At 37.4% G+C, this 27,776-nt stretch overlaps 1 protein-coding gene across 1 annotated transcript in view; it reads right to left on the reverse strand.

Moving 5' to 3' along the window:
• Window positions 1–26,312, reverse strand: part of ANTXR2 (ANTXR cell adhesion molecule 2) — a 151,955-nt gene extending 125,643 nt beyond the window's left edge. The window contains exons 1-7 of the mRNA XM_024579148.4: window positions 25,370–26,312; window positions 24,674–24,745; window positions 22,546–22,617; window positions 8,399–8,480; window positions 7,828–7,935; window positions 7,627–7,695; window positions 6,770–6,850 (exon numbers count right to left, since the gene is read on the reverse strand). Of these exons, the coding sequence (XP_024434916.1) occupies window positions 6,770–6,850; window positions 7,627–7,695; window positions 7,828–7,935; window positions 8,399–8,480; window positions 22,546–22,617; window positions 24,674–24,745; window positions 25,370–25,521 (636 nt within the window). The 5' untranslated portion in view covers window positions 25,522–26,312. The remainder of the gene's footprint in view (window positions 1–6,769; window positions 6,851–7,626; window positions 7,696–7,827; window positions 7,936–8,398; window positions 8,481–22,545; window positions 22,618–24,673; window positions 24,746–25,369) is intronic.
• Window positions 26,313–27,776: the final 1,464 nt, after the last annotated feature.

Consider the following 27,776-nt stretch of genomic DNA (forward strand, 5'->3'; position numbering starts at 1 on the left):
GCATGAATTTTATTTATTGATAAATTTGAATTAAGCAAAGACTGCTTACCAATGCTATATTAGACACTAGGTATAAAAAATAAAGGAGGAGGGAAATACAATCCCAACCTTCCTACCATTAATATGAAAGATGCCATAATAAGGCTCCTCATCTACATTCAGTACTGAAGATCCTCGGATAAACAGAAGTCCAGAAGAACCTGATTTATAGTGAGCCTTACATATAACCAGCCCTGCTTAAAAAGTATCCTAGAAACCAATTTACAGTTTTGAGTAAGTCCTTCCAGTTTTGTTGTTTTTCCTGTTAATATATCTTTATACTTAGCTCAGACTTTAGCTTTTTAATCAAACAGTGATTTTACAATTAGAGATTTCCACAACTACCCAATCAACATTTATAGTAGAACCTGCTAAAAATCACTTAAACTTAGGTCTTATCTAAATGTTTATTAGGTACACTCTTCTAGGGAAATGTTTTACCTGAAGAGGAAATGATTTTGCAATGTCTTCTCAGTCCATTAAAACATAGTTTGACACCTTTCTTAGATTTAAAAAAAAAAAAATACCAACAATAGACATTACTGAGAAAAATAATTTGGCTCCAAGGTCCAATGAAATTTCTATCTCCAGCACTAGGAATAAAGTTACTTTTGAAATGTATGTTGCACTTTTTTTCCCTTTAAAAAGAACCTGTTATAGTTCTAGTTAAATTTCCTACACGTATGACTGACCATCCCCTTCCTGTTTCTGTCCCTGTGCTTCCCCACTAAGAACTAGGAACTGGGACATTAGCTGCCATCACCTAAGATGCAGTGCTCTTAACTTTTCTATCAGGATTATTTATTAAACCAGCCTCACAATCGATCCATCTCTTCTGTTTAACACTTTCTGAGGTACTCTATCAAAAAAAAAAAGTATGGAAATAATTGAAAGAGAAAAATTTCCCATGGTCTTGCTTTTAGAAAAAAAAAAAAGGAAGGAAGAAGGGATGAAAGGAAGGAAGGAAGGAAAGGAGGGAGGGATGAAGAAAGAAAGAAAGGAGGGGGATTTTCCACAGAACATTTTGATTTTTATTCTTTCCATAGTTTTCAGGAATCTTGACTTTTTAAACTTTTTAACATTTTCTTTCACAGCACTGCATTATGAAACACTAATCTCGACACCATGTGATACTCACATGTCAGTCTGGCTTATACTAGTTTGAATAATACTTTACTTTTAAATAAAAGTTCTGCATTCACCTCTCTAATAATACAAAAATAATTGTTAAACACTCTGAGATGTTAAAGATCCAAAGTGGAAAATAGAAGAATATATCCATGTGTTTGTGGGCAATGGGAGAGAAGAAAGAACAGGAGGAGGAACAATGCCTGAGATTCTGAAGTTTTCTGACTTGAGCATTTCACTGGACTCCACCTCTCCACCAGGATTTCTCCCCAATTGGGTACCCTTCTACCCAATTCCAGCTTGTCTTCCAACACTTCAGGACCCTCTGTAAAAAGAGCTTCCACTCTCACTGTTTCTAGTCAGTCATCTTAGGGGGATAATGTCCAAGTTACATTTGACCCTCTCTCTTTACTTTTCATTATATATCCAGTGAGCTCTCAAGGTCCATTAACTTTTTAAAGCTCCCCAGATTTACCTTGTTATATCCGGTGTCGCTGCTACCACAATAACACAGCAACAAATAGTTGCCAGCGCCTTCAGAGCCAGACTCAGCAAGAGAAAAGGGTTTCACACCTAGAGCCTCAGCCCCACCCTGTCCTTGACAAGATTCTGACCAGGGCAGAGAGTTTATTAGTCATTTCCCTCAAGGTTCTTGGCCTAGTTTTATTTCAAAAGACCTAGAATTCCAGTGCCTGAAATAAGCCCTGAGGAACTAGTATCCATGAGGGATGCTCTTTCCTCCTGAACAACTTAAGTTTCTGCTCCGAATCACTAATTAGCACTGCAGTTTCCCCCACAAGAATGGTGGCTCTTTTCCAAATGCAGGGCCCTGAAATTCCTCAGAGCTTTTTTCTTGGGAGTACTGAATCTCCTCTCCCAGCTGTTGACTGGGTTCTGGGCCCAAAACCTCAAGAACTAGGACATAGCCAAACACGTGACTTTGGGTAACTACGTCATCTAGGAATCTTTGTTATTATGACCCACTTGCTAGATTTGGTCATCTTACATATCACTGCCATACCCGTTTAGACCCAAATCACTGATTGTTCAGAATGTTGGCCATCTCCCAAGGGGGAAGAATCAACAAACTCCAACCTCCACTGTCCTAGCTTTGTGCCATTCTTAGCTTCCTACCGACTGCTTTAAAGGCCAGCCCTTCCGAGTCAACTCATTCTTAAACATTAGCTCATTTAATTCACAAAACAACCCAATGAAACACACATCATTATCCTCATTTGACTGATAAGAATTTTAAACTCAGAGAGATTGCATTATAGAATAACAGCAGGTTACAACTAGGCAGCAACAGAGCTGGAACTCACAGTCAGGTCCTCCTATTCCCAACTGTATTGTCTCCACCATTATATTAGGTTTCCTTCACTATATGTCACAAAAATTATTGCAACAGACTTCAAATACATCTTTCCATCCTCCAAACCGTCCTATATATTATTATGAGTACTCTTCCTAAACATTCACTGCTATCATATAAATTTCCTGTTTTAAATTAATCTTCCATGGTTCCCCAATTATTTATAAAAAAGGGACAATTCTTCACCCAAACTTTTTAAGGGTCTCCATTATCGGGATCCAGCCTACTAGTCAGTTTATCCCCCAGGTCCCCCCCATAATCCAGGCCAAGCCACACTCCCTCCTGTGCCTCAGCTACTCAGCCCGGGTTGTCCCAAAAATTATGTTTCTTGTTTCTAATTAAATCTATTCCAACGGTCATAGCACAATCCAAATCCCACCACAAAAAGCCTTCCATGACTTCACATAACCAAACTTAATCCATCCTTCTGTTACCTTTCGCCCTATTGGCATTTTAACATAAATTGCATTATAGGATTCCTTTGTATCACATAGGGGGACTCACTGAAATTTCCCTCCTCCAAATCCCCACACTTTATAATTCTTTTGGGGGACACCATATTCCAAACCTCAAATTATTATTTTCAAGCCCCTTCAGAGCAGGTAACTTGTCTTATTTAAGTGTGTGTCCCTTCTTCCAAGCCTAACATGATGCCCCTAAGCATAGTAAAAGCTCAGTAAATGAGTATATAAAAGAATAAATTAGATAATAGGAAAAGAATAGTGAAAAAGAGGAAAGATTTTTTTTTAACAGTACCTACTTGAGATAATGAATTTTAAACCTTCATGTGTGCTAATTAACATTGGAGATTAAACCAATATTCCAAAAAGTGTTACATATCATGTTTGCCTGGAGAGAAATCTAAAAATTTTGAAATGATATATTTCTCTCCCAATTAAAATAGAACATTGAAATGACTTTCTGAATCAAGAAAATTTTTCAGAATGTATTAAATTGTTAACAGGCAAAGTGTTCATAACAAAGGTCGTTTCCAGTCTCTTGCTTTTGAAGTTATCATAATTGAATTACTATAGTGTTACTTTCCTTTTAACCACAATAAAGAAAGGTTCCAAAATGAAACTTCTTGATGAGTAAGAAGTTGATGCTACACAAACTACATCTTAACAAAATGTGGTATCTTATTCAGTGAGAGGTTCAGACCAGACAGCTTACTGGATTTTGATGGGTAAGAGAAGGAGGACGAAAAGACAAAAACAAAACAGGAAACCATGTTATCACTTTTTCTCAATTAAAGATTAACTTCAAATAATGAACTGATAATTAATAAGGCCAGATGCATTTAGATAACTTGTAGCAAGAAAATACGATCAATTTAGCAAATATTCGGCTTGCACAGTCCCAAAGGTCTGAGACTTAAATGTTCGGATTTCTTCCATTTGCTCGGCTGTGTATAAATACATTCCAAGTACAATTTTACACATTAGTTTGGTAAATCATAAAAAAATAGAGGGGTATTCTCTTCTATCTGCCCTTACCCTGAAATATATACACTTCGTTTGTTTTAAATACAAATATAATTTTTTAAGATAAAATTGTACTTTATAAAGTATAAAGTGCTATTTAAATTTGAGGCAGAATTATAGGTTTTTTTATGTAATTGGGTGGAACAATTTCTGCCTTGAGAGTTATAGTGCTTGAAATTCCTTAAATTTTTACAATGTGGGCAAAAATCCCAAACTGTCATCATGTTGATAAAAATCTTGGCTATTAGTGAGATCATCTTTGGTTGTAAAGGCTCCATTAGTCTACCTACCAACTCTGCCAGGGTTTCCCCAGAAGCTGGCTTCCCTGAGGATAATTTACTCCTTTTGTGACAAAATAGCTGAAGTTTAACTATATTGAGATGAATGCTGTAATCATCAGCCCCCTCCAGATGAAATTCAAGAGGCTCTGTTAGCCATTTACGGTTAAAATAATACAAATCTCTCTATTATTATACTGTCTTTCTTATATTAAATTAGGTTTAATTTAATTTATTGAGGTGACATTGGTAATATAAGCTTCAAGTGTACAATTATATAATTCATCATCTGTAGATCACATTGTATGCTCATCACCCAAAGCTCAGTCTCCTTCTGTCACCATATATCTGGCCCCCCTTACCTTCTTCATCCTCCTCCCAGCCCCATTCCCCTCTGGTAACCACCATGTTGTTGCCTGTGTCTGTGAGTTTGTTTGTTTGTGTTGCTTGTTTGTTTTTTCTGTTTAATATCTCACATATGAGTGAAATCATATGGTTCTTGCCCTTTTCAATCTGATTTATTTTGCTTAGCATGGTACTGGTAAGGTCCATCCATATTGTCTCAAATGGCAGTATTTCATCCTTTCTTACGGCTGAGTGGTATCCCATTGTATATATGAACCACTTCTTCGTTATCCAATCATCCATCAAAGGACACCTAGATTGTTTCAATGTTTTGGTTACTGTGAAAAAGCTGTAATGAATGTTAGGGGGCATATATCTTTACAAATAAATGTTTGCAAATTTTTTGAGTAGATACCCAGCAGAGGGATTGCGGGTCAGATAGAGGCTCTATTCTTAATTTTTTGAGGGGCTTCTGTACAGTTTTCCATAGTGGCTGCACCAGTTTACATTCCCACCAGCAGGGCATGAGGGTTCCTTTTTTTCCACATCTGCTCCAACATCTGCTAAGTCTTTCAACACAACTCACTCAAGCTGAAGTCCATCAATAACTTCAGGAAAGAAAGACTATAGTTAGATATTCCATTCCAAAGTTTCCCTAGTACAAGTTTTAAAAATTAAAATTTCACAAATAAATATAACAAAGAACAACAACTTTATCTCCTCTGATAGTCAACTACTAATTTCTTGAAGGAGAACTCTGCAGTCATAACCCATAAACAGCTTTGAAAAGGCAATTAATCACCTGGAGAATTATAAATTAAATATTTTATATTCAGAAAAAAATATCCCAAAGGGAATAACTCAGTGCGAATTTTTTCCTCCCAGAACAATTATAAAATAATTGAGAACTCCCAAGCACGATAAAATTCTATTTAAAATACAATCCATTCATTTATTTATTTACAGGGTCAAATTATCCTCCATTTTGCAATGCCATCCATATTCTTATATTTTAAAACAAATCACAGCTGTATTTATCTTGAATCCAGCTATAAAAATATTGTTTTTTTCCATAAAATCTAAATATAATAATACATGTAAACTCTTAAAATATTTAAATCTATGTTCCATTCTGCATTTACACTTGGCCTGTCCACTAGAAGTACTAATATGTGATAGAGCCAAATTGTATGTTTTCTCTGAAAAGCTCCATCAATTAAAAAAGAAAAAAAGCCTACATGATACTAAAACAAAATTCAATAAATCTCACTCTGTACTTCTAAAAAACAAGATCTTTAAAGAGAAATTTTAATGCCAGAGCCAAACATCAGAAGAAATTGTGACTTTTTTCCCCTTCAATAAATACCTAAAGATTAAAGGAAAAGCTTTGACTTAGAGAATATTACATTATTCACTTCCATTTTAGGATGATGTTTACCCAAATATCATAAATACTTAATAGCAACTGTTCCAAGTGCTTCTAGCAAAAAGCAGTAAAATGAAACATAAACCTCAGCTGTGAAAGCCCAGGAGTTTTGCTTTGCATTTCATCATTCCACTTCCCCATACCCTGCTTAGGATAGCCCAGATTCTGATGATCACCGGAGACGGCTCAGCTGAATTCAAAACAGAAATGTTATGAGCTCCAGTGAAACTATTAATCACGAAAATGGAAAGAACAACAAGAGCAGTCAAATATTCAGCCGGGGATTCAAGTTGCCTGACTAACAGCTAGGAAATACCATATTGGAAAGAAAGTAATCACACATTCCAATCCCAATTTTTATTTTACATTTCTTCTATAAAGCCTATAAAACTATCCAGATACCAAGATGGTGAGGAACTCCACGCTCAAATGGTGGAAGCGTCCAAGATGGTTTATGAAAACCTTAAACTTGAAATCCCAAACCCAATCTCACAGAGCTCAATTTGCAAGAATTAATACAAAATCTGACAAAATCTAAATCTTTAGAATCACACTGTGTTTGCAGTACTGAACAAACTTCTTTCTTAATCTTTTTCTTCAAGATAATGACTATCTGAACGGGATATCAAGATTACTTCTTACAGTTTAAAATATGTCTGAAATTATGAGCCTTTCCTGCTCCCAGAGAAATACTCACAGAATTAATTATTCCTTTAAGAGCTTGAAATCCACCTTTGACAGGAAAAACTTGTTCCTTGGAATCAGCGATTCTTTCAAGCTTTAGAAAGAGGAGGGAAATTTAATTAAGAGGTGGTTGAGACATATAATACTTTATAAACTTCATTACATTTTAATTATGTTCTTTTGAAAAATTATACCACAGGATTAATCCACTTGGGTAGCCTGTCAGAAACAGGGGGTGACGTGACAGTACTAGGGAAACTCTAACGTGTCACAATGACATGAACTGAGATCAGCCACAGCCCCTTTACGTTGACCTCAAGTTTCAATTTCAAAACAGTACGAAGCTCTAGTGGCTACAAATGTCATGAGAAACAGAAGTTGTAGTCATGCTCAACCCAAAATTTAAGTGTAAAATCACTTTATAAGTGCAAAAAAAATTTATTATATAAACTCTTAAAACTTCATGAAAAATTGTTTTTAAGGAAAATTATTAAAGATTTCTCATAAGCAAACTTCATAAATCCCTGCACCCCTAAGGATCTAGTTTTAAGTCAAACTAAAACACCTAAATATGACTGGCATAATAATGACACTGAGTTAAAGAACAGGAGTACTCATATTATTTTAACCCAAATATGTCTTATACTAGTTCCTCCAAACCAAATAAATATTCTATAAATTTAGAGTTTTGTTTTCAGTAATGAAACCTGTCAAAATCAGACATTATTATTAATGAAGACATACAAGAATATGGCCCTTGTTACAGAAAATCTTTAACAATTAATGCCATAAATTATCAAAGAATTTGATAAACTATCCTTAAGACAATTATGTGATTTAAATTAAAGTTTGCAGGTCTGCTGTACTCACCTGAGCTTGTTCAAAGTCAAGGACGCCAACACAGTAAACCCTAGCCCCAAATGACCTGGATGTCTTTGCCTATGGAGAGAAATAGAAATAGAGGTAGACGGAGAGTGAGAAAGGTGCATTATTCAAATATCAGGTTACACATGCAGAGACACACAGCAAAGTACACTGGGGTGTAAAGAACAGTTTCAGTTCAGTACTCACCTCTTTCTCTGCATATGATGGCACCAGACCGTCCAACTTACCATCTGTCAGAGCAATTACGATACTGGAGGTTTTTAAACCTCCTGCTTTCTCAATTTGTTCGTTTGCCTGAAAATGAAGAATAATTATCCAACTCACAATTTAATCTTAACTTTCAACCAACATGGTCTATCAAGTTGAATCAGTAAGCCTGACAAAATCAAAATATTATAGCCTGGCTTTTGAAACACGATATTTTTGTCAACTATTTTATTTGAAATATGCATGTATTTATATTATAGAGTAGTTATTATTGAGTTTAAATGACATAGATTTTTAGCTTTGGTTGACTATAACCATAGAGAAAATAGAAAATTCCTTAAAAAGTAAAATGGCATCTAAACTTTTCTTATTACCATGATAAATAATGTTTTCCTATCAGCCTCATCCCTAGAACAACCAAAACAATTTAAAGTTTTTTCTGGGATAAACATGTAATGGAGTCTTTCAGTTTTACTAGAGAGTTAGAAATTATTTCTTTGCAGCATAAGAAAACAATCTCTCCCATACACATAAATGTAAAAGAACTTACTAGCTTTAGTCCTTCATGGATGTATGTCTCTCCTGTTGGAACAACACGTTTTAAATCCTCCAAGCCTTTACTGATTTTGCCTCTGGAAATAATGTTTTATAATATTAAAATAAAGAAAAATGAGCAAAGATCATAATAAACTTTTCAAAAAACATGGTCGCATTGTAATGAAGGCGTCTTCATTAAGAAAAGGAAAGATGAGCTTTGAAGGCACATAGCTCTTCATACTTTTTGTCATGTTAATGAGTATTTAGTAACGTCTATTTTAACTACAAAAAATAAAAGTACTAACAGTGTGAAATGTCTTGAAAATCGAAACAAATTCTAGGCATTTTGAGTTGAGAATAGCTATCTTCAATCATACTCATTTTACTGAATGCTAAGGAGTAAACATGTTCCTTCATCCAAAAAAGAAACATCAAAGATTGAATAGGTCAGCTTAACTAAAAAAGTATTTCTGAAGCAATTAACCCACTTCCCTACAGGTTGAGAGTTTTCTTTGTTATCTGCAAATTCCTAAATCATGTTACTTAACCGTGTTACTAATGAAAATTAGTATTTTCTACTTTTTCTCTCCCAGAGTCTCATGGGGTAGGCGATTTTGTAGCACCTTCTCACCCATCCAGACACCAGTTCACCCTCTTGAATGTTGTGGATACCTAACACATATTTGATGAACAAATAAAAGAATTAATGGAGATGAGCAAATAAAAGAATAAAGCAATGGATGGATGGATGGATGACAATAGATTCTTCAGAGGAGCAATATAACTTAAAAAGGGAAAAAACCATAAACTAATCTTTTTCATCATGACTAATTAGTTGTTCCATTGGGGTATGTCTAAATGAAGTATGACTATAATATTAAAAGCTATTTTTGTGTATGAGTAAGAGAAGACTCATTATTCAGGTTATTTAAACATAGGTTCCAAAGACCCCTTTAAAAAGAAAAAAAAATAACCCACAAGAATCTTGAGATAAATACAATAATGTTGCAAAAACAACCCAAAACAAACTCAAAAGTTATGTTTAGAATGTTAAATGTAAAAGATCAGAAGAGAGATCTTAATATATTGTCTTCTGAATTTTAGTTTTTAAATAGAAGCAAAGAAAAATATCTTTCTAAATAAAAATCTTGAATTATTAAAGTATAGGGCTTTAAATAAAACTAGGGCAGTCACACTATTGAAGATGATAGATGATAGGTGAAAGAAAACAAAAATTTAATTTTACACCAACAGATGATAACAACTGGATTGTCTGAACATCAAGGAACTCGCTGGGTTTATACACAAAATTATATACATATATGTGTATATATATAAAATACACTATTAAAACATGTCAAAAATAAAAAATAATAATTATTATTATTTTGTCATACTGTAATGTTGTTTCAGATATTTGGAATAAATGAGTCATTCACCAGATCCTCACTCATATTTCAAAAGTAACTTATTTATTATATTTTAATATTGTAATGAAAATTATTATCAGACAGGTTCTCCACCTCAAAAACTTTCCCCAAAACACAAAACAACTTTCAAAGTATGATCTTAATCTTCCCGCTTCCTGATTCAGTCATGTCTACTAACACATGTTGTCTCCTTTAGTACTTGGTTTAAAATCTATCTATTCTGCACCTCTCTCTAACTTCATCACACTCTTTCCTACAGTACCCCAAACACATGCATGTCCAACTTTCATCTCAGTGAATGACTTGGTCTCTGAAAAACATTCTACTTTAAAATAATTTAACTAATTTAATTTAATATTTTCACTTCTCAATACGACTAGAAGTTTAGAGTGGGCTGGCCCCCTGTCTATTACATATAATGTATCTCCCTACTCCATTATAATGCCTTTTACAAAGTAAGTGTTCAATACATTTTTCAATCTACCATAGGAAACAATTAAATTCCACAGGTGATGGAGTAAATTACATAATTTATAGCCTGTTTTATCTAAATATTTACGTTTAGTACTACAGAAACAACTTGAAACTGCTTTTGTCTGAATACAGGAAAAAACCCAAATATTTGGTGCTTTCCAAAAACTAGCGGCAGTGTGTCCTCAAGTATTAATGTTTGCAGCCAAAAAGAAAACGAAAAAGACAACTGAAATTCAAGTTTACACAAACAGATTTTGCATGGCAAAAATTGTCTTCTCCATTCAGTTCAGATTCGGCTCACCATTACTACTGAGGGCCAGACAACAAAAGGAGAAGACGAAGACGAAGAAGAAGAAGAAGAAGAAGAAGAAGAGAAATAAAAACCTTTGCCAAACATGGAATTCAGAGTCTTTTGGGAAGATAGGGGGGTGCTCTGCCAGTTAATTTCATTGGAAGAAGCAGAGCACCTCTTACTTTTCTATCTGTACTCATGCCTGCCACCATAATATTTTAAAGTACACTAAATCCCACCATTACTTTTGAAGCTGCATACTCTTCAGAGGAAGGGTGATTCTGGCTCATGTCAACAACATCAACACGTGTGAGTCCTGGTCGCGTTGATTTCCAGACAGACAGCACAGTCTGTCAGCCTCCCCCCCATCCACAAATGTCAGTTTAAGGAAAAGGATAGCCAGCACAAGACTGGGCAGATCTCTGGCCTTTGAAGGATCCCGAGCAACTAAAAATAAGTTCTAAATTTCTCTGTTGGTAAACAGTTAACTGAGGGAAAACAAAATGGTGTCATAGGTTAAAAACAGAATTCATTCATCTGTGCTTTGACTTAAAGGAATCTCTAATGGAAAGCGAGGAAATGATAAAAATAAAGAAAAAATGGATACATTATAAAGATCAGCTCAAATCCAACATCTCCTTAGAAGGTCAACCTTACTGAGTTGGGCTTTAACATTATGTCTTCAACTACCAGGAACAGAAATAACGAAACTACTTGGTATTTGTTTTGAAGCTCTAGTCAGGGATGTTGCTATCCTGACACATAATGTCCCCTGTAAAGTCTCAAGGCAGAAGTTTCTTGTCATCCCTGAGTAATCACTGTACACTTCCTCCTTTTTGCTAACTACATTATGTAAACTGTTTCTGCTCCTCCTATCCGGAAGTCCACAGTAAATTTCTTACTCATTCACAAAATTCGGCTAAGCTCCTATGGTTATCATAATGCTACGTCGTCTTTTCTAAGACCTTTACTTTTATTTTTATTTCTGCAGTGTTATGTAATATGCAGCTTCAAATACTTTTTGGAAAGGAGAATTTAAACAAAATGGTATATTTAACCTCTGATTTTTTTGTTTTTGTTTTTGTTAATTAAAAGAACTAGCAGACCAAACTCTATAATCAACTCTTTCTTCTTTATAATCATATGGACTAAAGGGTGAGGGGCACAAAAAACACTGATTCATTTGTTTTATCTATAAAATTAATGCTTTCATCTCTATTAGTATCTCTCAAATTTCTCTTCTGAGTGGGGAAAGAAAGATAAAAGGGAAGGGAAAGGATAAGAAGACAAGGAAAGGATAGGAAGGAAGGAAATGTAGCAATTACAGCTATCAGAGACTTGCGTTTCTCAAGGGCTGTTCTCCATCTCTAGACACCTCATGATATCATAACTAAAATAAAGATATATTTTTATAAGTCATGGCATAATAAAAAGCTTATGAGCGAATTCTGACTTTCCCAACTAACACAATTAGGCACAATATTAAGTACCTTTTACTTATGACAAAGGATGTACATTTATACAATATATCTGTATAGTACTTTTCAATGCACATAATCTTAACTTTCCAGATTTCAATTATTCAGTCTACACACATCTGTTGCACACACACACCACGTTAACCCTGTGGTTCTATAGGGCAATGTGACAACAACTCACACATAGGCCATAGCTGTCCCCTCATGATTCTCTTCAGATGCAGTGCAGTTATCCACCCTGACTGCACCCTGGATTCACCCCAAGGGCTTTTTAAAAAATCTCTTCTAGGCTCTGTCTGAAAAGATTTTAATTTACTTGCTTTGTGATAGGGTTGGGTACTTTTGGAAACTCCACAGAGTATTCTAAAGTGCAGCCGTAACTAAGAACCTCTGGTCTAATCTAATTTAAAAACCTTCCCATGTTGTTGAAATATTGTTTTCCTTACCAATTTTGCCAGTTGGTCCTTCTGCTGAAGGGGTCTTTGAGTGACTAGGATAATTCTTTAAATTGTAAAATACAGTTTCCAAAATGGTATGCCTTAGAGCCAGAGAGAATATAGATTAATTCCAAGCCCTATCATGTTTCCTCGTCTATAAAATAGGGATGAAAATATCTGCCCCCCCGGGGCCTTTGGGAGGACTAAATGGCACATAAGTACAGAGTAAGTTGTCGCTATTAGTGTCATGTTTTGACATTAGTCATTCCCCCGTTAGTAGGACTTTGTTCACCCAGTTTACTTGCCTCTAAATTCCAAGGAGAGCTCACTCAGCAGACTGAGGGTTAAAAATTTTTAACATAGAGACCGAAAAGGAGGAGGAAAAAGGAAAGAGAGGGAAAAAGTGTTATATTGAAACTTTGGTGAGGAGAAGACCCTGGAGAAATTAAACGGGAAGCTTTATAATGAGGTGGGAACACTCAGGGACTGGAGTAAATCAGAGATGAACTGAGACTCTAGTTCTACAACTAATAAATTATGTAACCATCAGCAGTTATTTAATTTCCTGGGGCTCGGTTTCCATAAATAATAATGCCTGCTCCAATGAGGTTCAATCATTCAGTCTATAAATATTTATTAGGGGTCCATTATGCTATTTATAGCACAATGTTATTTGGAAGCTTTGAGCATTCAGTAAGTAGTGGGTGCCTAGACAAAAGAAATATTAGAGAGAGATAAGAACAAGAAAGCAAGCAGCACCCAAAACAAATACTCTTCGCTATATTTCTCCTGTACGCTGCTATGTTCCTCTTCTAGAAAACGTGTAAGTGGTGGAGGCCGGTTGCACATCAAACTGAGTACAACATACGGGTCAAGCATGGGGACTTGGCCTCAATTCCTGGCTGGAATACTTACTAGTCTTGTGCCTTTGGGTAAATTATGTAGCATCCCTGGCCCTGCATTTCTCCCATAAGAAAAAAAAATCATGAAAATTGTAGTGATCTCTAATAAATAAAACTTCCATCCTCACATTGTACTATCAAAATATTTCTACATATTGTTAGTTCTTAAGTGCTTGAGAGCTTGAGTTTAATAATACTATTCAAAATTATGGAGGTAAAGGAAAATGTGCCAATCTACTATAACTTAACTCAAGAAGGAAATAATGGTAATATTATTAAAATAATAAAATAACATATCAGAGTTGTTAATAAACAAATATTTTAATTTATACAAAAGAGTAAGAGGAATGAGAGGGAATGGTTAATAACAAGTAACCAATGTAAAAGACATTTGTCAAAAAAATTTACTGAGATGGGTCATTGGTTACACTAGAATCTAAAGACTAGTGCCAAAATTACCTATCTAATTAGTTATATTTGTTGTTTAAGCCACCAAGTTTTCAGGTGTTTTCTCATGCATCACTGAATAACCAAAAAAACCCCCAAAAAACCTGGTACCATAAGTGTCGGATATTTTATTGCTGCACATGTTCCCAATTCTCTGCCTCTCACTCCTACTTCCTGGGAATGTACCTTCCTGGCTCTTGACTCCACTCTCTGGGCTTTGACTCCACTCTCTGAGTCATCCTTGTCTTTTCATAAGAAATAGCCCATAAGTACAGGCTATTCCTGCCTGTAGGAAATTGAGAGCCCAGAAGTTGCTTTTATTTTGAAATATCTCTGTCACTCTCAATCTACATTTATAAAACTCCTTTGAAAATTTTGTGAGATCCCAGTGTGTCAAATTATAATTCACTGTATTAGATAAAAGGCACAGGCACAAAATATCTTCAAAAGAGGTTCCTCTCTACTTTAGGCTTTAAGTCGGGCAAGGCACACACCCAAAGATTTAGAAGTCCTGTGTTTACTTGAGCGAATCTATGAGGTACATTTTTCAGATTCTTATAAGCCTTTTTGTCTAGATAAAATGGTCTACCAGACACCATTTTAAATCTGTCTGAAGTCATAACAAAGGGTATTTTAATTGCACCCTTAATCTGATTTTTCTTCCAACACCACACTTTACAGGCAGCAATCTGGGTCTGACTGTTGAACTACGGCCGTTTCTTAAATTGGGGTAATATTTTTGCCCAGGAAGACTGGGGATAAGAGTTTTATTTTGAAATCTATCAAGTCCCGGCTTCTAACTCCTATTTGAAAACTAAAAAGTTCCTTCTTTAGCTCATCTGACATCTCTCTTTCAGTCACGAGAGGTAGTTGAAAGAAGTAAAACGGCACCTTCGACACTCCTGCTGGCCATCTACTTGGCTATATCCACGAGTGCATTATGCACACTTCCCATCTTCCACCTTCCTCCAAAAATTCTGCCACTACATAAAATGGTCCTCTCTGCTCCAGCCCCCAATATCAATTTGTCACTGCTCTTCCAGTTTTTACTAGCAGTCCCCTCGAGGTCATCCAGCTTCTACTGTAGCCACAATTTCTACTGTGGTTAGCTATTGCTGTATAACAAACTACCCAGAAATTAGTGCTATAAACACATTTTATTGTTTCTTGTGATACTATTCATTGACCAGGAATTTCTTAGACTTCGAAGGCTGAGCCGGGAAGATAGAACGGCTGGAAGGGTAGAAACGACCTCACCCACATGGTTGGCAAGTTGATGGGGGTGCTGGTGCTAGCTATTGCCTAGGAGCTCAGCCAGGACTGCTGACCGGAGTCTTTATTCTTCTCCATGTGGCTCGTCTGGGTTTCCTTCTCCCACCGTGGTCTCACGGAAGTCAATGTTTTTATAAGGCAGCTGACTAGTAAATCCACAGAAAAGGAAACTCCCATGACTTACTAAGACTCAGACTTGGAACTGACCAGGTTCTAAGTTTATGTCGGCTGCAATCTATTGATTAAAGTGAGCAACAGGGGCAACCCAGGTTTTTAAGTTATGTATTTAGATAAATAAGTATATTTATTTTATATACACATATATTTTATATATTAAACACATTACATATATAATCATATATACAAATATATATGTATGTATGTATGTATTCATGCTTCTTTGGAGGTCACAAAAGAACAATCTACCACAAAAGCTGATAGCTTCATACATCTATGTTACCAAATGCCAATTTTGATAACTGCATAAGCATAAATGTATAGGTATTTATATCATAGGTCAGTTCTGTTATTTATCCTTAAGGAACTATCAGCCAGGATCATTATTCCTTGAAATAAACAGTAACTACAAACAAAATATAGAAATTCCTAAGAATTATTTTATGTAAATGGCTTATTATTATAAAATTAAAATTATAAAATTATTATATAAATGGCTTATTATAAAATTAAATTTTTCTTTTAGAAGTAAAACTTTGTAGATTGAGTAGAAACAAAACTCTGAAGATGTTCTCAAGATGTTATTTATATCTGTACAAAATTACTAATGATCTCAATCCACTCAGCACTGTACTTTATCTGCACTATTACATATAAAGCATTTAGCAAAATGTCTGATACATAGTAAGTGTTCAGTGGACTTTACTACTTTTACTATCTTCTTCCATTAATAAGCCACAATATTAAAAATATCAGCCAGGCTGACAAAAACAGGAAAAAAATTACAAAGAGAAACTTGTTCATTCATTCAAACATACCCACTCTAATTATCTACTTAATTGTATTATTATATACTGCTATATTACATACTGTATGAAGGATAAGTTGCAAAAAATTAATTGTTATCTTATTAGCTCAACTGCAAAAAAATTTTATAAGTTTCAAAAGAATAAAAGGTCATTTTCTAAATGCAAACATTGCTAATATATTCTATTATTTTAGGAACTAACAAGTTTAGCCATCACTGTATATAACAACTTGCTTATTGTTTACATAACATGTCACTCTAAGGCCAACAGAGGCCCTGGTCTCCGTGGTTGGGAGTCCAAAGCAATGAACCCAAAGGTAGCAGTCCCGATTCAAAAGTATCCGCTCACAAAATGCTCCACACAGTCTGTGTTTTGTGAGATTGTCCTCCAATTTAGTTTACACTAACCAACGTGTGGTACATGGATCACATCTGAAGTCCATAACTCCTGCATTTTGTATACTTTTATTACATTTCCCCACTTAAAAGCCGTACTGAGAAATTGACCTCTGTGTTTTACCACTTCAGTGTGCCAGGGCCGCCTCACCGGCATGAGTAACAGTGTATTCGATTTTCCAGAACATACTCACAAAGCAGATGTGAGACTACACTGGAAGTTAAGTATTAACACATTCATGACTAGAACCTGAGCAGCTGCCACGCCCAGACACCCCAGCATTAGCACGAAGTGTGGCCAGAACCACTTCCCTATTAGAATTTCTTTTAAACCCAACTATAGTCACTTCCTCTCATCACATCCCTGGTTTTTAAGGCAGAAAAAATTTAGAGGATGAATATGTCTCTTTATATTTCTTCTAACTCCTGTTTGAAAACTAAAAAGTTTTGAATGATGACAAATCCTGAATAATTGTGAAGACTGGAGAAGGAGGAACAGTCTCAGGCAGGGCAGCCTTTGAGTGCTCATGCTCAGGAGTCAGACTGGGCTTGAATTCTGGATCTAACTGCTTAGCTGTGTCACTTTAAGCGAACCACTTCTCTAAACTTCTGTTACAATCCTGGCACATTATGAAGAGAATGATGATGATGGTGTACACTGATAACCTCCAAATCCCATTTCAGCCTTAGCCTTGATCCCACCCTGTCATTACGCAGGCCTTCTCACCCATTATCTGCACTTGTTGTCCCAATATTGCTGTAGGGTAGGAATGATTAACTCCAGTTAACAAGGAAGGGAATGGGCAATAAGGTGAAGTCACTTGTCCAAGGTCACCCAGCTAGGATAGAGCTCCTCTGCTTACTGAACCCCAGGTCTAATCCCAGTGTTTTCATTCTAACAAGGAGCCTCCAATGTGAGAGCTGGATATGCTCTATTCCTAATGCTCACTCTTCCCCACCCCTGAACTTGTTCTGATTTCAAGAGAGCTATCACTGGCTACAGAAAAAGTCACTAACATTTCTTTTAAATTTAAGCATTTGCTTAATTTTTACATAATACTTTATGGTTGAAATAAAAGTGAATAACTTGCATGTATGGAAATTGAAATGTGAAGGCTTTGCCCACCTTGAATCTCACTACAAAAGCAACGACACTGTTAATAGTTTGCTGCATATCTTTTGGGCGTTTTTCTAGGCATTTATAAGCGCACACACACATACCCCAGAAAGACAGTTAACTTTTTTTGTTTTTATTCTTTAAAACTAAAATCACACTTAACAGAGTGTCCTTCAACTTTCTTTTCTCAATTAATATATCTTAGATATATTTTTGTGTCAATATACATGGATTTTCCAATTCTTCAAATGACTACATAGTACCTCATTCTATATACATATACTCTAATTAGAGTATCCTCAACTTATGGGCATATTTCCATTGCATAGAGGTTGTCACTATTATGAACAAGGCTGCAATGTCGAGTGTCTAACAAGCTCATCTTTGCACACTGGTGCTGGTATTTCAGTAAGACCTGGTCCCCAAAGTAGCACTGATAATAGGAAACTTCTGAACTTTTACAAATGCTGCCAAATGTCCTGGCACCACGAATACGTCAGTTAAGTGACCAACTCTCTACAGGACTATTTTAACACAAATAAATTTTTAATTGAGATTAAAAGGAATTAGGGGAAATTCTTTCAAATAATAGAAATAAGCAAATTATCTAAACTTAATCAAATGACTGCTCTTCAATTTCCAACAAGTTTGCCTAAGGAATATTTTTTTCCTATGTAATTGATAACTGTGTTCAGGTCCAACAATTATATAACTGTTTCAATTTGGGGATATGGAAAACAAGAGTTGGAAATATTTATAACTTATCTATAAGAGTAGGAGTGAGAAAATTAGAAAATATGCCATCATTTATCATCTCTCAAAGAGAGAAAATACATTATCACAGTTAGTAACTAAGGTTCCAGAGTCAGACAAACCCAATCATCCATTCACAAATATTTACTGAGCGTCCACTGTGTGCCAGGCTCTGTTCTAGGTGTTGTATGTATGGGTGAACAAGACAAAGAAGACCCCTTTACTCTCATGCAATTTACATGAAAGTCATGGAGATAAAAAAATGATTAATTAACAGAATAATTTCAAAAAGTGATAACCAAATAGAGTACTATGAGAAATTACTGAGGAGGAGGGCCTGTGTTCCTTTACACTTGACAGCCAGGCAAAGCCTCTCAGAGGAGGTGACACATGGGATAAAACCAAAGAGACAAGAATGACCTAGCCATAACAAGATCTGGGGCAGAGAAAGAACAAAATTCCTAATATGGAAACAAGTCTGGCCTTTTCAGGGAATGCAAAGGCCAGTGGGCTAACCTGTGGCAACCGATGTAAGAGAGGATTGGGTGAGGCAATCAGGTAGAACTTTTAGGCAATTGGGAGACATGTGCTCCTAGTCTAAGCCATTAGACTGTATTAAGCATGAGAGTGGCATGATCTACTTTATACATTAAGAACCCATTCGGCTAATATGCTGCTCACCACTTATTAACTAAGTATCCTTGGACAAGCTACATTACCTTTCCTAGCTTCAGTTTCCTCATTTGTAAAGTTGAGATAATAATAGTATGTATTACATGGAGTTGATATAAGGATTAAATGAGGTAATGAATGGAAAGCATTTCGCACACTGCCTAGCACATAATAATTGTTCACTAAATGATTTCAACTAAATCATTTTTATGTCATTAAGATCATATTAAACAGAACTGAGCATAATCCACTATCCCCAATTATGCACCATACTAACTAAAAATATCCTTTAAAAATAGTCCTGTTTCAAATTCTGTAATATTGAGAGGCTGGATATTTCCGTGTTTAAAAAGAAACACTCAGCAATGTCCTCTTACCCGATCCTTTCATACAGCCCTGAATTTTGTGTGTGTGTGTGCATGCCCCTTACTCTCACACACACTGGATCACACATCTTTGTGTTACCCCCAGAGCCCACAATGCTCAATACATCTTTTAAGGAAGGCAAGCAGGTAGGCAGGTAGGAGGAAAAATGGACTAACAGATGCATGGAGGATAAAAATCATGTGACAAGAGACAAGAAGGGAGTGTTTTTCAATTGAAATACTTAAAAGAATAAACTATTTAAATAAGTTTACAAAATGTATTACTGATCACTTTTTGCCATGAGTATTATTCTGTTCGTGCAGTTACACAGTACCAGACGCTATGCTGAAACCCTGACGGAGACCTAGCTAACAGAAGCCCTACGGTAAGGACGTACTGCCTTCCCATCTTGCTTCATCTCTACTGAAAATATTTAGCAACACTTTGAGAAACACAAAGGAAGCACTTCTCATATTTACCACGGTACTGAAGAATTACGAGTACTAGAACCAAAATTTGTGAAACCCGTTGTACTTAACTTCTGCGCTTCTCCTGTACTCAGACCTATTTGTCAGTGTGACATCAAGAAGGTTGTCATATAGAATACCCACTTCCAGGCTGTGAAACAAAGGCCCACAACAGTTGTGGAAACCTTGTTTGGTGAACTTGATCTAAATATGCAAACTGTTTCTACACACTTGAAAGTGTGTAACAGATGAAAAATGACCCTATGTGCAAATATAGAGGACCATAGCAATTTGAAAAGTTACTGATTTACTTAAATAAAACTAGTATAAGAACAACTACAAGCGAAAAACAATATCCTTTAGTGGAGACTATTCTGTGACATACAAAGTAATTTTCTATGTATTGTCTTGTTTTGATCTGCATAACATCTCTCGTAAGAAAACCTGATCATTCATGTCCGCAGTTCATACATATAAAAAGTAACACACTGAGTAGATACTTTGACCCAAGTCCCCAAATCAGTAAGTAACAAAATGGAACTCTTCTCCATAGTGTATTTTCTGCCATCCCAAACTAATTCAACGTGCCACAGACAGTGCAATGTATTAAAACTGAGTGTATTTCTGTTTAAAGAGACAGGAAAGCAAACCACATATAAAATAAGTTGCAAGTAGCATTATGAAAATTCTACCTGGAATATTATAAATCCTTCCAAATAGAATGATACTCTCTTTGTATCCTTCATGATTATTAAAATATTACATATTCCCTAGCTCCAGCTAACAACAAACAAAAAGAAAGCTTTCATCTTTGAATACATAGATGCCAGAATCTGTCCTACATTCCCCTCATTGACTTTAATTCTTACAAAAATCTTATGAGGTAGATATTGTTATCATCATCATTGTTGTCATTAGTATATGATGGGGAATCAAGGAGGCATAAAGAGGTTAAGTAACTTGTCCATGACCACTTGACTAGAAATTGGTTCAGTGACTCTTGACAGCAACATTATGCTATCTCTTCAAGTAGAAGCCTCTTCACCCATTCCAACCTCTCCCCTATTAGATTCAACCAATGATAAGGCAAGAATCTCTGATTTAGATTAATGACTTAAACTCTCTTTGTGCATGTCTAAGCAATATCAGTCTTGCCGACCAGTGACTGCTCTTCATCTTCAAAGTGCGGGCGGACCCGTATGTCAAGTGTCCAACAGAGACCCTGGCACAGCACATGCAGGTGACAATTCCTGAGAGTCTACTATGTGTCTGGCATTATGCTAAGTGCTTTTCTCTATATGTGCATGCTGTAAATGTTAACATTGTTCTCTTTTCTCGCCTAATGATAGGCTGAATCCAAAGCCTTTTTTTTTTAATTAAACTAGGCAGTGGAAAAAATTTCTTTTAGTGAAGGCAAGGACTGTTATACCGCTGGGTATAGAAAGCCATTGTATATGGGTTATCAGGGACTACTATAGCTCTAGCCCTTGAAGAAATCCAGACACACACAAGGAAGCGTGGAAGGGACGTCTCAGTAAGACTGAGGTTGTAAGCTGGACATCCCATCTACAGAGAGATTCCCTCTCCGAGAAACTAATACTTGAAGCACAAATCAATTAAAAGTTTCTATAAGTGCGCTCCCTGAATCCTTTTAAACATTATACACTTTTGACCTATGTAAAGAAAAAGTTAATTTATAAAAGAAACCTGCATTCAAACATAACTCTTAAGAAATCCACATAAGCAAAACAAAGTACACCAGCCTCCCCTGCTAAAACTGAAATTTGGAGAAATTTGATTTCAAAGTAATGCTAACCCATCCATTAACTCAATAAGAACTGATAAGAACTATCTTGCATACTCTGTGTTAAATAAAGTAGATATAAAAATGAAGAAGAAAATCTCCCAGTGCTATGGACTCAAAGTCTAGTAAACAAAACTGATCCCATGGAAACCAGCCATTTTTTAAAATATAGCAATGACTATTTCCAACTTGCTACGGTGGGTTCAAATGACATAGAAATGGTCACATAAAATATTTGACATTAGTTTGGAAAAAGAGACAAATTTTACAAAAGATATATGTCTGTGTGTGTATGTAAGCAGACATATATTCATATTATATGTCTTGTAATAGATGTAAGATATATATGTAATTTTATGTAAGAGTGATATATATACATTAATATAATATAATATAATAGCAAGTTCCTTTACAAAGGTAAATATATTCAGCACCAATGGACCAAGAGAAAGGGTAGACATCCAGGACGTCTGCTGAACCCAGTAAATTATCCAGACAGATCTTACCGTTCTCCTCCTAATGATCTTCGAATTCCTAGCTGATTAACGTGTTACATCTGAACAAGAAAGGTGTAGAGCTACTAACAGTAACAGAGAAGGGAAAAGGTGGGAAGTAATAAATACACAACTAAGGCAGAAGTCTGGGTTCCACTGTACATTCCGCAGCCAATATGAATGATACTGATTTTCAGATTATCTGCTCTGTTATAGCACTCATACCTGCCTTCCCTTCTCTTAATGAAGAGAACCCAACTGTATGTGCATTTGCTTGATTCCACTGAGAGGCCTCAATCACCACTTGGAATATCAATCATTCTTTTAAAATTAGTCTCTACTAAAAGCCTGCAGTGAAATGATAATGCACTAACCTGTCTCCAGTTAATGGCAAAATAATGGTTGCTTGAGAAGAAAACACAATGAAAGATAATCTCATTTGAGGGCTGCAAAATAAGAAGAGAGGCAGTTAAAACATTTTTAAAAGAAATATCGATACAGTGCAGATGTATAGCTAGGGAGTCTCATTTAAAATCAGTCTCACAGAATAGTCCAGGCTTCTTTTAAATGGAAACCTCTAAGCAGATACACTAACTCTGCTTAATGTTACTGCATAGGTCATTTTGGATTTAGTTAGTGCTTCTCAGCACTAGAGCACTCCTCCATGACCCATGGGGCCATTTAGGAAGAGACTAACTAGAAAGATGAATTCTAGGCCAATGTAATTTTTTTTTTGTAGAAACTTCTTGATGTTTTGCCTCGTTTCCTTAAAGGAGACCAAACACTGTGGAATGATTATCACTAGCAATATTTAGGGCTAGAGAGTAGCCAGTTCGATTTAATTACAACTCTGATATGAATTCATACAAAAGCTATCCTGAAGTAAGGATACTTACAGAGTGCCATGGACAATGTGAAAGAGACCAACAGATCCTCTTAGTTTGATTAGGCATTTTCAATTTTCCAGGTCTCAAACATCACTTCCCCTTGTCAACAGTTGCCCCAGTTAGCTACATATTTTAAACTTGAGGTATTTATGTCACAGAATGGTTCTTATTTCTAAGACACTTTTGCCACTATCACTAAGATTGAAAACCGCAGATATGAAACTAAGATCTATAAAGTGAAGATCAAAACGATCTCACAAAGGCTGATATGTATTTTGAAAGTCATTCCCTTTAGCAGTCACGCCTTATTTATTCACTTCCTTCAATGTATGGTTAGTAACCAAGCAACTAAACTGTAGCCAGAAAACATTGTTACAGAATTCCAACTTGCAAACCAGACCAAATAGGAACTGCTTCATGAAAATGTTCTATTGAAATGATCCATTGCTTTTGGTCAAATTCTGTGATGCTCTCTGCACACTCTGGGGTAAAATCAGAAAATTTATAAACAACTGTCTCTTCTGCCTTTGACATGTAAGAATATAGAGCCCTGTTTACTTCTCTTTCCTAGGCAGTTTCACCTCAGACCCTATCCAGAAATGAGAGTGTTATGCTTGGCTTCTTAAACAGAAGACTGATGATTGAACATGGACAAGCATACATTTTTATAGGGGGAAGTTTACTGCTGCCAATAAATGAAAGCAAGGATTGCCTAGGCCTCTACAGATTGTTGAAGTTACTTGCAACATGACTTTCAAAATGTTTTGATCATCCAGGCCTGTTTTACAGACAACATTTGGGCTAACAAGACTGAAAGAAGCAATATTTAATGATACAGCTCTTTTTTGTGTCCTTTCCATTATCTTGATAAACTTGCATTTGCTCATTGCATTTTTCTCTGAAACAGAAAAATGAAAGGGAAAAAAAAAAAGCCTCAAAAGCTTGGTATTTTAGGGCTAATTTTAAATAGGGATGCCACTAATTCCTAGTTACTTCTAAATAAGAGAGTAAGCTGGATTTCATAGTAGTTATGCTTTTTATAGGAGAGGAAAAAAACAGTCTTTCCTAGTATGGCTTATTGCATATATAGAACAGTTAAATTTTAAACCGGCCACACACCCACACATTGTGTAAACACAAGTCATTTCTTTAAACATACACACAAGTGCCTTTTCTGGTAGTAGTTATTAACACATGTTCATTTGAAGTTTACCAACACTTTTTTTTTTTAATGAGGACCTCTACAATGCTAAGAATTGTATGGAAAGAAAAATATATTATGGATACTATTAGCATAAAAATTGTTACTGTGACAAATTACAAGAAAGCATAACTGAAATTTAAAACAGATGAGAATTCAAAAAGGAAAGACATTTGGAATAGTATTTGAAGATGCCTCCCCAGAGTCTGGGGTCCCCATGAAAGGAGCCCTCGGCAACTGCAGGGCTGTCCTGATAACAGCGTCTGTGTAAGAAAGATCTGGAGGCACACTGAAATCAACATTTCAGTGAAGGCTTTTCCTGCAAAGGGTCTCGCAAAAGAGACACCCTACATTTCAGTCTACTTCCCTCCACCTCAAACTCCAGTGGCTAGAAAGTAAAGTGAGAGAAAATACCTCACAAATCGGTCCGTGAGTTGCTGGACAAAATCGTAAATTTCAATCCAGTTATTCGCCACACTCCCAGACCTGAGAAAATGAAATTGAACAAATAAGGAAAATAAACATTTACATGGGCGTACCCTGGCCTCTTCTAGATGCAAAGTAACAATGTCAGTAACTGAAACTTAGGTGCTCCAAGAATCAGGGAAGTCAACCCATTTTGGGGACCACCTGTCTGCTAATTGTTTGGAGTAGGATCCCAGCTCTTTAAAATAAACACCGCCTTCCTTAGCAGGACATGCAAACCACACGGGGTATGTTAACCTTAAGCATTACCTAGGATAAAACCAGGCAAACTTCAGCCAGCATCACAGAGTGAGTACAGAGAGGCTGAGAGACAGTCTTGTCCGCGTTCTAGGGACACACAAGGGTATCCCCAGCCATTGCACTTCTATTTCTCAAAAGGCCCTTTACTGGCAAGCAGTGGCTATCCCACCTCCCGTGAGAGTGCAGCCCCTGGGGCGCCCGTCACCAACCCCAGCCAGGAAAGATCGGAAAGCACTTGAATTGTGCACGGAGACTGCAAAAGGGCACCCATCAACGGATTCCTAACACCGCTCCCCAGGGCGCGCACACATCTCAGATTCCCCAGCCACAGCTCATCCAATGCAACCCTCACCAGAAGACACTGGCCCTCCCTCTTGCACTCACTTGTCCAGGACGAAGTAGAGATCAAAGGCTCCTCCGCAGGAGGGCTGCTCCTGGGCACTTAGCAGCCCCCCAGGGCCACTAAGCGCCAGCAGCCACAGCCCGGGGACCAGCCAGCTCCCGGGACTGCGGGCCGGGGACAGCCGAGCCACCATCCTGTGGCCAGGGGCCTGTGACTCGGTCCTGCTCACAGCCCCCTCGGCTGGACTCCGTGGGACACTACGGTGGTAGGAGTTCCCAGGGACCCTGGGGTGGGGGACAGAGAGCAGCTAGGGCGTCGGGGCCTGGGTCAGCGGAACCCACTGACAGAGGGAGGAAAAACGGGTGGGAGGGAGGTCCTAGGAGGACAAAGGGAGACTCGGCAGCCGCCGCAGCTGCCGCCGGAACTCTTGACGAATCCCAGTGGAAGAGCGATCCAGTCCTTCCCCGCCGGATTCCGGAGAGTTCCTGCATACAAGGAGGGCCCACGGCGACAGCTCGCAGAACAAGTTCCTCCCCGTCCTCTAGCCGAGCCCCTAGCGCCCGCCTCGGACCCGGACCGAGAGCTCCATTCCTCCGGGCGGACTGAAGTCCGGCAGCTGCGGGGCGCTGCGGGGCGGACGCCCCCGGAACGCCGCGACTGCCGCTCAAACTTTGAGCGCAGGTCCCTGTCCTCTGGTCCCCTTCCTGCGGCGGCCCAACTCCCCCAGGCGCTGCAAACTTTTCTCCTTGCGCTGGGCTCTGGCACCACGCAGCCGGGCGGTCCCCTTTAGGGGAGGAGGCTGAGCGGGCTCCGGGCTAGCGGCTGGGCTCAGCCACTGCAATCCTAGCCAGGAGCTAGATCGGCCCAAATCTCGTCTAAGTGTGGGCGGGGCCTGATCTGCCTCGGGCGAGCCACACAGGCACACTTGCGGGACTGTCCGAGTTGGAAATGACTAACGCTTGCCAAATTTTGGAAAGAGGAGGAGTTTAGGAAAACAAATGTCCTGTAGAAACTAAACATACCCGTGTATCCCACAGGCCTGGTCTATTTCAGCGCTGTGTGGCTGAGAGACCACAGACTAGCAATTCCACGGGAAGTGATAACCTACTTACTCCGCCCCACCCCCACGACCACAAGCAAAAGACGCTTTTTACTTGCCCAACCCTCTACCTAGGAAGACAACTTCTTCTTTTTCTATTATAAACCTACTTCGTACTTTCATCTCACCAAGCCAAGGAAAGGTGGTGGAGAGGGTAAGAGGGGGAAGACAGAAATCTTTAGAAGTGAAAAGTTGAACTTCAAAATATTTATTTCCACTGTCATTTACCCTAAGCTCCAGAAAATTAAGAATTTCATCTTGGGGCAAGCTAGGCTGCCTCTGCCAAACTTGTGCAGGAGGTGAATTTGCATGTACTCAAACTCTCTGTGTACTGAATCTACACTCCCTCCCTCCTCTGTCCTCTGCGCCACTTCCACCTAAGACTTCTGCCTTCTTGTTGAAACTAGCTTTTAGAACTTACAATTATTGACAGTAATATGAGATGTCATCTCCTCCCTTGTCTTTTTTTTATCGATTATGTTATTATAGTTGTCCCAGTTTTTCCCCATTTGCTCCCCCTCGGCTGGATACCCACTTTCCCTCTAGCAATCACCCCCTACTTCGTGTCCATGGGTTGTGCATGGAAGCTCTTTGATTTCTCCATTTCTTACGCTATTCTTAACATCCTCCTGTCTACTTTGTTCCTTCCAATAGTTTCTTCATCCCTGTACCATTTCCCCATTCTCCCCCTTCTCCCTCACAGCTGACAACCCTCCAAATGATTTCCATATCTATGGGTCTGTTCCTGTTCTGGCTGTTTACTCAGTTTGAGTTTTTTGTTTTTCTTTCTTTTTTTTTTTAGATTCAGTTGTTGATAGTTGTGAGTTGTTGCCATTTTAATGTTTATGGTTTTGATCCTTTTCTTTTTCTTAAATAAGTCCCTTTAATATTCCCTGTAATAATAGCTTGGTGATGATGAACTCCTTTAGCTTTTCCTTGTATGGGAAGCACTTTATTTGCCCTTCCATTCTAAATGATAGCTTTGCTGGATAGAGTAATCTAGGTTGTAGGTCCTTGTTTTTCATCACTTTGAATACTTCTTGCCAGTCCCTCTTTCCTGCAAAGTTTGTTTTGAGAAATCAGCTGACAGTTTTATGGGAACTCCTTTGTAGGTAAATCTCTGCTTTTCTCTTGCTGCTTTTAAGATGTTCTCTTTATCTTTAACCTTTGACATTTGAATTATGATGTGTGCCCTGGTGTGGCCTTCTTTGTGTCCAACTTGTTTGGGACTCTCTGTGCTTCTCAGACTTGTATGTCTATTTCCTTCACCAAATGAGGGAAGTTTTCTTTCATTATTTTTTCAAATGAATTTTCAATTTCTTGCTCTTCTTCTTCTCCTTTTGGCATCC

Source organism: Desmodus rotundus, chromosome 4, assembly GCF_022682495.2.
Source record: "Desmodus rotundus isolate HL8 chromosome 4, HLdesRot8A.1, whole genome shotgun sequence".
NCBI classification, from domain to species: Eukaryota; Metazoa; Chordata; class Mammalia; order Chiroptera; family Phyllostomidae; genus Desmodus; species Desmodus rotundus.